This window comes from Alligator sinensis, unplaced genomic scaffold (assembly GCF_000455745.1).
Source record: "Alligator sinensis unplaced genomic scaffold, ASM45574v1 scaffold1645_1, whole genome shotgun sequence".
NCBI classification, from domain to species: domain Eukaryota; kingdom Metazoa; phylum Chordata; order Crocodylia; family Alligatoridae; genus Alligator; species Alligator sinensis.
Window position 1 is genome coordinate 43,712 of NW_005843496.1, and position 10,636 is coordinate 54,347.

Consider the following 10,636-nt stretch of genomic DNA (forward strand, 5'->3'; position numbering starts at 1 on the left):
TGGTCCCTGCACCGGGGTTTCCTCTTGCTACAGGAAACTCCCGTGCAATGCTCTGCAACTTAACGTGGATAATTCTGATGCCGAAGCACACACACACAATCATGCCTTTTGGGTCATGACAATGGGAAGATGCAGACAGGCTGTAAGGCCGGTGGTATCATCCGGATCAGTTGTATAGGTGGCCCAAGTAGACAGGAGGCTTAAGACGGCGTTGCGCGGGTGAGACGGTCTTCGCTGCGGGTTGGCTGAGGTCCAATCGATGGGCAGAAACAACAGGATACAACAAGTACACAAGGGCAAATGGGACATCATGATGGTGTCCTGGAAGAAAAAACAACTATATACGGGGGGTTAGCGGGCTACGGGGGATAAATCCGCCTGACGACTCAGCCAATTGTGATGGGCTAAGACGTTGCGTGGAGGTGAGGCTGCTTGGAGAGAAATTAGGTAGGTGTTAGGGAAATCGCCGGGCTGTAAGACTGTTCCCACAACAGGAATGGGCTGTCAGTTGTTTGCGGCGGGGATCGAGACCCAGACTTGGTCCGAAGCCGCATAGCAGGGCGTCCAGGGGGGCCGAGGAAGGGGAGTGTGGTCTTCCCAAAGGAGTTTGTCGCTGTTAAGGGTAGTAAGGACCAGGTCAGAGTGTTTGGTCCAATTTTATATGAGCCCCCGCCCTTGAGACAGAGGCGTTCTTTGTAGAGACCAATATGCTGTTCGATGACTCTGTTGGATTGTGGGTGATAGGGGAGGTGGTGGTGCCACTGTATGTTGTGCTCCCGGGCGAAGTTGTCCAGTGCCTTGGAGGTAAACGGGGGACCGCCGTCCGAGTGGATGGTGTGGGGCACCTGCCAGCGGGCAAATGCATGGTTGAGGCATGCTATGATGGCCGTGGCGTTTGAACAACGGGTAGGGAGGACAAGGAGTTGGTGGGAGCCAAGGTCTATTATAGCGACGGCTTTGCTCCTGAAAGGGGTCCGAGGAGGTCTAGTTGCCAAGTTTTTCCAGAAGAAAAAAGAGCGGGATCAAAGGCGCCTTGTTGGTGCCTGTGCGGATGCGGTTTATTTTGGGCGCAGGCCATGCAGGCCCGCGAGATGTCTTGCCAATTCTGTAACGAGGGTGCGGGTCCCGTTGGTGCGTGAGTGCACCAGGTGCGTGCGGCTTTGTGGGGCTCCGGGTGGCCCCAGTGTTCGTGGAGCCAACTCAGGAAAAGGTCGCAGTCCGTTGTGCCAGGGAAGGCCACTCGAACATCTTTTGGCCAGGCATCTATGAGCTCGTTCTGCGAGCCGGCAGCCAGCAGCTTGTCGATGGTGGCATGTATAGGGTTGGTGTCGGGTCTGTGTGAGTGGGTGTGTCGGAGCATGGGGGAGACGGTGAAGCGGCGAAGTATTTGGAAGATGTCTTCCCACTGGACTATGTTCTCGGAGGGCTCGGCGGCACCCGCGGCGATGCGGTAGATGTATTCAGGGCCAATAGCTATGATGGGTACCGGGAGGGTGCCGTTGTGATGTTTGAGGCAGTGTTCGAGAATGCTGTGGAAGGCGAGGAGTTCATTTTGTTGTGCCGAATTAGGGCTGAGGTTGGACGAGGTTATGTTGATATCGTAGCACGGCTGGCAGTAATATCCGTAACGGCCATTGTCTCGGGTGGTCCCGTCGGCCGCCATCCAGGCTGAGGTTGTTGTTCCATACAGGATGGGTCTATCAGTCGCGCCTGAAGCAGTGGGGTCTGGGAATCCCTCTACGTCAGAGTGGGCCCAGCCAGACCAATAGTATTGATGTCGTAGGATGAGGCCGGTCCAAGTTTTAGAGTCCCTTGGAACTCTTGATGTGGTCGGAAGGGGTCAAGAGAGGTGAGTAGGCTTGCCCCTGGGCCAAGGAGTGTCCCCGATGACACGGCTAGGTGCTCCGCCATTTGGGAGGCCAGCATGATTTTCCCCAGGCACCCGTACAGGTGCTGGTGAGATTGTAGGGTTTTGTGTCCCGCGTATGCCAGAGGTTGTTGGTCTGGAGCGGAGGCGGTAAACCAAAGATGTGCAGTGGTATACCCTACGGAGATCGCCAGTCGTGTGGCTAGCGGTAGGGCCTGAAGCTTTGTTTCTCGAACTGTGGTTAATAGAGTGACAAGGTTGCGTTGGTCTTTAGGTGTCCATGGGCAGCGGCATTGGGTCTTCTTAGGAATTTGTTGTTGTGGTCGTTGCAGGAGGGGCAGGTGTTCAGGGGTGAGGAAATTGCGAAACCAATTTAAGCGTCTGAGCAGGGCTTGAAAGTCTTTGAGCGTGCTAGGGTGTGTGTCTGATAAAGGGACGTCCATTCCATGTGTGGTCCCCCAACAGAATGGCCCGGAGAATCGGGTCCCCAGGAAGGTGACGTCTGTTGTGGGCTCGAGGTGGGACTTTGTTGTGTTAACAGTCCATCCCGCATCTTGTAGGTGTTGGCTGAGGCTGGCCGTGGCGGTTCGAACACTGGCGCGATCGGCACCAAGGATGATGATGTCATCAACATAGGACCATATGTGAGTGTGGGGGGGCCGATGGGGCTCAAAGGTGCGCAATGTCTCTCCCATGGCCACGGTGGCCAGTGCAGGGGTATTGCGATATCCCTGCGGGCAAACTGCCCATGTATACATTCTCCCTGCCACACACATGTTAAGTATCCCCTGCGGGTCACTAATGGGGATAGAGTAAAACATGTCTTTTAGGTCGATAGTGGTCGCAAACCACTCTCCCTGACGTTGGGTGGCTGTTATAGCGTCTAGGATTTCAGTAATTGTGTGTGAGGCCGGGAGCTGGAGTGGCACGCACCGGCGGTTAGCTTGGCGATAGTCCAGGACCAGTTGGGCATCGGTCGGGTTACTCGGTTTAGGTATGTCCCAGCCCGCGGACAGGTAGGTTGATGCATCGACTGGCCGAATGCGTCCTTGTTGTTCTAAACCCTGTTGGAGCGCGTCCACCTTGGGCTGCAACGCCGGCCGTGTGGGGATGGGTTGGTAATGCCACGCCGTAGGGATGCTCAGCTGTGGCTGATGCTTCGTGGCCGGGGTAATGGTTAGCGGGAGGGCCGAATAAATGGCATGTTTCAGTTTCAGGGCTTTAATGGCAGGCACACCTAAAATATTAAGGTCACCAATGACTGTGTAAAGCGGGTAGGGTGCAATAAAAAATTTTACCATGGTAGTGGCTGAAGTTTTGTGAAGCCCCCTGACGAACAAGGTTTTTGATGTGCGAACGTGGGGCACTTCTGGGCGTAGCACGTTAACCTGTGCACCCGTGTCAAGAAGTAACCGAACAGGGATAGTGCGCGAAGAAGAGGTTGCACTCACGTTAAAAGTGGCGTATGGGCGGTCATTGGTGGAGTCGCGGCCGGCGGAGCCCGTCTCGGCGACCGCTACTGTTTTTTTTCCTTTTCGCTGTCTCCCGAGCGGAACATGAAGCCCAGTCTCTCCGCCAGGGCCCGTTGGGCCGTGTCTCCCAGATGGCGGATTTGTGCCTTGGTCAGGCCGCTCTTATTAAGGAGGAACCCGAACATGGCCCGTTCTTCCGGAGATCGTTCCGGTGGTCCCGTACTGCGGGGTTTGTTCGGCACGGCTGTCCATTGTGTTGCGGCAGCAGCGACCTTCTGCGTATGTTGTTCTTGCTGGGCGTTGGTCAGCTTCCCTAGGGAGCTTAAAACATTTCCCAGGGGTTCCCCAATCAATGGGCTCAACAAGAGCCGGAACATGGGAGCGTTGGGATCTCCATATAGTTCTACGCTCGACTCTACAGATGAAGTGGATACCGGGACTTTTGCTGGGTCCCCGCAGTAGCGGTGTGGCCAGCTGCTGTGTGTCTCCCTGGGGACATGGACAATGGTTTGCTGCCCACCTTGGATTTGAGGTGGATATTGTCTCAATGGCCAGAGGATGGTTGGCTTAAAATACCGTGGGTCGTCAAAGGTGGTTACAATCAATCTTCCTCCCTCCTTGGCATATAGAGTTATCACAATCTGTCCATTTGAACCCCTTTTTACATCTTTTATGTCATATAAGGGTTTTAACTCAGTCTTTAGACTTTTCTGAATGTCTCGCAAAGTAGGGAAATCATCTTCATCAGAGCCTAGAGTAACTGAAGAAGGGGGAGAAAGGAGGCTAGTTGGTGGTTCGGTAGGTGAGGAGTTTGCCGCCACAGCATGAGGAGCTGATCTGATTACTGAGGCAGGAGGAAGAAGAGGAACAGGAACAGAGCTGGGTACCCAGGAATCTAATAGGTCTTCTGAATCTGCTTGGATGTTGGTAACGTTGGGCACCGGAATGCTAGGGTAAACTTTTTATATGCCGGCGGGCAATTAGCGAGCGATGGAGCAGTGGGGAGCTGCTCTGGTATAGAAGGCTGGCCCAATTTTGCCTCTTTTAATGTAGCTAATTTTTTTTAAAAAATTCATTTGAATCTCTAAGACTAGCCTCAATGGATTTTTGCTTTCTTTTTGAAGCTTCATTATCCCATAGGAACCAATATTCCATCTGTTTGGGTTTGGGTTTGAGTTTTAGTATTTCTAAAACTCCTCTCAGATAATGTAATTTTTTGGAATCAAAGGTTCCTTCATCTGGAAACTGCAATGCAGGATTTTCTTAGGTGTAACCATTCCAAGCATGCGCTAATTCAACTAAACGCTTCTGTTTCTTGGGACCTAATTGGGCACAGTACGTTTTACACATATAACTCAAGGGTGTTTTAGGATCGGGACAAGAAAATCCTTGACCCAATTTAGTTAAAGAAATAAATTTTCAGAAAACGGCCAATTATCAAGGATTATCAGGACAGGGACTGTTAAAGGCCAGTAGGCAAAGGGATAGAGAGAAAAGAGTCCAGGCGTCTCCGGACGAAGTCAGAACAGTCATCCTGTCAGGGATCCCAAATATCAGCCACAGGTAAATTGTCTGTTATACTGTCAGTCAGTGAGGAAAATATAAACTAAGTCTCAAACCACAATAAATAACATAGGGAGCGCTTACCGCCGGCAAACGTCACTTGTTCAGTCTAGAGAGCACTGAGACCCATTAAGTGAGATTTTTGAAATAGGATTTCTTAGCTCCGATTGTGGCGCCCCGGGTGTCAGTTGTATCCCCGGACCGTTCAAGGCGTCGACTCGGTGTTCCGCCGCATCCCACTACTGACACCAAAAAACTGTGGGGGAAAGATCTCCTTTCCCCACTTCGGGTTCGTTGGGCGGAGGCTCAGACGAACAAGAAATTTAGAGTTTGCAGACTTCGTTTATTAAAGAATGCATTCTGGACAGAGTCATACACAGTCAGAAACTGTGATGAGGTCTGACCTCGTATTGCAGGTAAAGCTGGTTAATATAGAAGTCATGACATCATAGGCATAGCAACAGTATACACCAATCAGCCTTTGCCACGGTCTAACAAGAATGCGCATGTCTTTAACTTGTTGCAATGAAAGAACTAGTTTAAGCCAGTACTGTGACTGCAAGGTCAGGTTCCTGGGGTTTTATATATATATATATATAGTCAGCAGATTAGTACTTGACTTGCTCACTTGCATAAAATGGCTGTTGGCTTCCATTTTGTTCCCCTTCACACTGGCCTCTAAACCCAGCTTGGACCCTCTGGGAGCATAAACACAAGGTCTCCTATAACCCAGCTCCATGGCTTCCCCTGCACGACCCTTTCCCCCTTCCTCTGCCTTTACCCCAGTACAATGAGAGAGAGGCCCATGCCGTGCCCCTTACCCAGAAACGCTATCACAGCCTCCTGCAACTTGTTTTCTTCACAGAAATCCTGGATTCTCTTCTCCAGCTCAGGGAACTTGGGGGCTGGATGCAGAGGTGTCCCCTCCTTGCCCCTGCAGAGACACATGGGCAATTATTCCTCTCACTCCTCAACCAGATGTTCCCACATCCTCAAGGCCACAGGGGGAAATGAGTGGGATCTGAGGCCACAGGGCAGAGACTCCGACAGGCCAGCCGGTGCCTGCGCACCCTGGGCGGTCAGCAATGTCTGCATCATGAAGCCCTCCCAATAGAGCTATCCCAGCAGGTCTCAATCAGGAAACCCTCCTCATGCAGCCACAGCTCACACCAGCAAAGTGGTGCTGTTCCCTGTACAGCTTGCTCCAACAGATCAGGTGGGACAAGCTGTACTGGGAAAGAACTGGCTTCTGGTGTAACTGTGTCTGCCCCAGGGCTTTTGCCCAGAGCTGCAGGGCACCGTGACTGGAGATGTTCATACTCCAAACAGGCCCCTGTTTCAGCCCATCCTCGGGGAAAACAGCCCTGACAGTGGCAGCGCAAGCTCCCTTCACATGTGGCCTGGTCCATGGGGCCCCAATAGAAAGGGAGGGGTGGCTTCTGGGACAGAAAGAGGGGCCCTTTCCCCAGGCCCAGCTGCTCCTCCACTTCAGTCCCATCCTCCATGGAGCCTGGTCCCTGCTGCAGTTCCTGGGTAGGGTTTCTGCCCAGGAACACTGCCCCACTGCCCCCCTGGGGCCTGGGCTGAGATACTCAGCTCTCTCCCCGCAAACCCCTAAGCCATCCCAGACAGGACAGACTTTCAGTCATTACAGCTGGGCCCCATGGCTTAGAGACCCTGAGCTAGCCCAACCCCCCGGGGAGAGGCTTATTCAGCTTATGGCTATAGGGCAGGGATGGACAAAATATGGCCTGCAGGCTGGATCAGGCATGCCAATTGATTTTATCCAGCCTGCTGGCAGGTAGCATGTGTGGCGGCACTGTGCACAGGCCTTAAGCAAGCTGCACTTGGGCCCCCAGCTCTGCTGGCAGGCTGCAGAGGCGATGGCTGCATCTCTGGCTTCTGCTGGATCTGCAGGGGACACTGGGCATAGGCAGCGCCCCCTGCCACCTCTGCCACCCACCGTTTGACGCTGGGGGGCTGAGCGCGACTCGCCCAGGACCCACCACTTGGTACCAGGCAGGTGGGTGATGCTGTTTCTGCCCAGCGAGCCCCGCAGTGCCTGGGTGATGCAGCTTGGCCCCGCAGGCCCTAGGTGAGCTGCAGGTGAGCCCTGGCCTCTGCTGGCAGGTGGTGCTCAGGGCCTGCGAGACTGGACTGCATCTCCCAAGTGCTGCAGGCAATGCTGAGCAGAAGCAGCCCCACCCTCCCAGCACCCTGGTTGCTCCGGCTCCAGCTGCAAGATGGAGCTAGGTGGGGAGTGGGGCTACTTCCATCCAGCAGCTTCCGGGGCCTGTGCATGGCTCATCCCATCCCATCCCATCCCATCCCATCCCATCCCATCCCATCCCATCCCTCCATCAGGGCTCCTGGGAGCTGCAGGCTTGTTGGGGAGGTGTGCACACATGAGTGCCAGCGGTGGAACAGCGTGGCAGCCTGCAACCAGGCTCTATCCCCCTCTCCTGCAGCTGTGGATGCAGCTGGCAGATGCCAGCTCTGGGTTCCAGGCAGGGGGCAGCAGGCCTGGGCCAAGGAGCATGTGCGCATGTGTCTGTGCATGTGTGCGCACGCGCGCGCGTGTGTGTGGCTGTCAACACCTCACCAAAACCCATTAATTGCTCACTCCTGCTATAGGACAATCCTCACCCCCAGCGGGGTTACGGGGTGATAGCAGCAGCAGCCCCAGGGCCATGGGGATGGAGGAGGCTGGGCCCTGAGGGAAGGGTGTCATAGAGTCAAGTGCTGGGGGATGGGGCTGCAGCCAGGAGTTAACCAGTGGGGCATGAGGGGTGAGATGGAGCCCAGACTTGCCTGCTTACGGTGCTTTGGACACCCTGGAGGGGAAAAAGAGACAGAAAAGAGTGTCAGTGGCATGCCCCAGCCCAGCCTACTCATGCCAGGAAGCAAAGCCCCTCTCTTACCCACTGCTCTGGAAGGACGGCTGTCCATCTGCACAGGGCACCAGGGCGAGGCCAGAAGTAGCTTTTCAACACCCTCCCCTGCCTCCCCGACTGCACCAACCCCTGTCTCCCTGCAGTTCTGGTCTCAGGGCATTGCAGACAACCCAAGCTGTGCCCTCTTCTCTGTGTCACCCCCAGACCTCAAAAGAACAAGGGAGCCATCCTCTCCATGCACTGGGCATTGGGGCACATCAGACCCAGTCTCACCTGTAGGAGCTCAGGCCAGCGTTGGCACTTCCCCTCCAGCTCCATGATCAGGGTGCTTAGGCGGGCAGTCTCTTCACACAGGCGGGCAGCATTTTCCTCCCTCCTTCTCACAATCTCTGCATCCAGCTCTCCAAGCCGAGCCAGCAAGAGACACTGGTGTTCATCCAGGAGCTTGCGCAGCCCCTCGCACTCAGACACCACCAGCTGTCTCTCCAGATCCGTCTGCCTCTGGGATGGGCAGGGAGACACGGGGCAGGGCAGGAGCACGGAGACAGCGGGGTCAGGGGAGATGGCACCCAACCTTTTCTGGGCTGCACAGAGTGCCTCTTTCCAACCCCACAGGGTGAAGCTTGGTGCATATACCCCAGGGCATAGAGGCAAGGGGAGCTTCTCACAGCGCTCAGGCACTCAAACCCTCTGGCTGCAGCTGGCCCCTGGGAGCCAGGGGTTTGCAGGGCAGGGCCAGGACACAGCAGCACTGCCCCAACTCAGCCATGAATGAGGAGCCTCCCCAAGGCCAATGACCCTGCCTGAGCTACTAAGGGAGGCCCAGAGACCCCTGCCAGGCCTGACCCTGGCACCAGTAGAAACCCCCACCTCCCCTGGCACCACCCCAGCCTCACTGACACCAGTTCATGTGCAGCAGTTACACTGCCCTCTCCTCCCTGCCAAGCAGCTGGGGGCAGGGGTGGATGGTGCCCTCTTTGCCCAAGTGTAAACCCTCAGGATCCCACTCCTCATTTACACCAGGGAAGTGAGGGTGGAGTCAGCCCTGCCCTGTTTATCTGACCCTGAACCTTTCACTGCCTCAGCCCTGAACATCTTTCCTCCCCTCCCAACTCCACGGACAGGGAGCAGCACCGAGACCCCTGACCTGCTGCCACCGCTGCCTCCCTGCGCCGGGCACCTACCAGGAGCCTTTCACTCTCCTGCTCCCAGGCGCGTTTCAGGCCCTGCAGCTCCTCTCTCTGCTCCCTCAGGTGCTCGAGGCCGCTCCGGATTTGTTCCTGGAAATACAGGAAATAGCTCTGATGTCTGGTTTGGGGCCCTAGGCAGTAAAATCCTCGCTGCACAGCGTGAGGCTCTGCGAGCACTTCCCACAGGCCTGAGCCACAGAGCGAGCGACCCCAGCTGCAAGGGGACTCCTGGCCAGGGAGGTGGACCTGCCCCGTCCCTCCCAGACCCACTGTCTCCCGCCAGGTGCCTGCGCCCCGATCTCGGCAGGTCCCGGCTCTGGTCCAGGCTGATCAGACGCACACGGGGGTGCCTGACTGCAGAGCAGCCGGAGCTGTGACTCCCAGGCCCAGGACAGCTCTTCCCTACCTTGTATTCGGGGGCAGCCTCCTCGATGGGAATCACCGTGTGATTTCTGTGCGCCCGGGACTCCCTGCAGATCATGCAGATGGGGGCTTCGTCCTCTTCGCAGAAGAGCTTCAGAGGCTCCTGGTGCCTCTCGCACATGCGCTGCCCCTCGGGCTCCTTCTCCGCCTGCAGCCTCAGCCCCTTCACCAGCTGCACCACGTTGCCCAGCTGCCGGTTGGGCCGCAGGTTTCTCCGCGGGGCCGTTTCCCTGCACTGGGGGCAGCAGCAGTTTGGCTCCGACTCCCCCCAGCACTGGTCGATGCAGGCGCGGCAGAAGTTGTGCCCACAGTCAAGAGTCACCGGATCCGTAAAATAGTCCAGACATACGGAGCAGGTCAGCTCCTCCTGGATGCTCCCTGCCAGGTCCCCCGCAGCCATGGCTCCTGGGCAGAGGGGAGCAGCCGGACAAGTAAATTTACTTTCCTGAGTGCAACAGCCTGTTTCACTTCCTGCTGTCACTGCAAAGCCTGGGCGGAGCCCCTGCCTTACCAATCCCTGAGCCCAAGCAGACAGAGCCAGCGCAGGGGAACAGTTAACACACACAGCCTCTGCAGGGTCCAGGGCTGCCCTGGGGCTGGCTCCAGCTGGAGAAGTCCCTGAGCTGGGGGGCTGCAGCCTGGGCTGCTCTCAGGGGCAGCTCCCGGCTCTGAGTTAGGGACAGAGTCTGCCACAAGTTGCTGCAGCCTCCTCCACTGACCCAGGAGCCCGGGCTGAGCAGGGCTCTTCCCTGAGCGGGGTCTGTGCAGGGAAAGACCGTCCTCCTCTGCCCGGCCCAGCGGGGACTTTCTCTGGGGTTGGAGCCAGCCCCTAAGGCAGCCCTGAGCTCTGCTTACACGAGCTCCTGAGCTAGCACACTGGTTCGCCACCTCTTTTAGGCTCAAGGCATCTCTCATTAAACCCCAGCCACCTCTCATTAGACTCCAAGCATCCCTCAGAAAATGCCAGCTCTTCTTGTTGTCTCCAAAGGACAGCGTGAGTTCGTGCCCGGTGCGCTTTTGCCAATGAACACACAGGGGTGGAGGATCCAACTTAATCTTTATTGTTTCCAGTCTGCGCAGAGAGGGGTGCTTGGCAATCGTTTGCAAAGCAAGCACCACCGGTTTCTACCTTTGGGTACCTTTTATACATATGTTTGCAAGTGTATCGCTCAGTGATTGGTTACAAGCCACTGACATAAGACGTTCTCTACTGAGCATGTCTCTATA

At 56.0% G+C, this 10,636-nt stretch overlaps 1 protein-coding gene across 2 annotated transcripts; it reads right to left on the reverse strand.

Annotated features, from left to right (window-relative positions):
• Positions 1–9,983, reverse strand: LOC102370046 (zinc finger protein RFP-like). 2 transcript variants are annotated; one of them, XM_025195407.1, is made up of 6 exons: positions 9,393–9,979; positions 8,981–9,076; positions 8,070–8,297; positions 7,714–7,736; positions 5,724–5,836; positions 1–337 (listed from the first exon to the last, which is right to left on the reverse strand). In XM_025195407.1, exons 1-6 carry the CDS (start codon positions 9,807–9,809, stop codon positions 309–311), a joined length of 906 nt encoding a protein of 301 aa, XP_025051192.1. In that variant the 5' UTR covers positions 9,810–9,979; the 3' UTR covers positions 1–308. The 2 variants fall into 2 exon arrangements, with proteins under 2 accessions (XP_025051192.1, XP_006038895.1); XM_006038833.3 differs by lacking the exon at positions 1–337 and adding an exon at positions 3,358–4,099 and having other exon boundaries at positions 9,393–9,983.
• Between the last annotated feature and the right edge of the window lie 653 nt (positions 9,984–10,636).

Bases quoted from the DNA above. Each gene is read 5' to 3' on its own strand.
- LOC102370046 (XM_006038833.3), bottom strand. From the start codon at position 9,809: ATGGCTGCGGGGGACCTGGCAGGGAGCATCCAGGAGGAGCTGACCTGC. The intron at 9,077-9,392 runs GTAGGGAAGAGC...CTGTATTTCCAG, and splicing joins AGGCTGCCCCCGAATACAAG to GAACAAATCCGGAGCGGCCT. The intron at 4,100-5,723 runs GTAAGGGGCACG...CCCCTTCTTCAG, and splicing joins GGCTGTGATAGCGTTTCTGG to TTACTCTAGGCTCTGATGAA.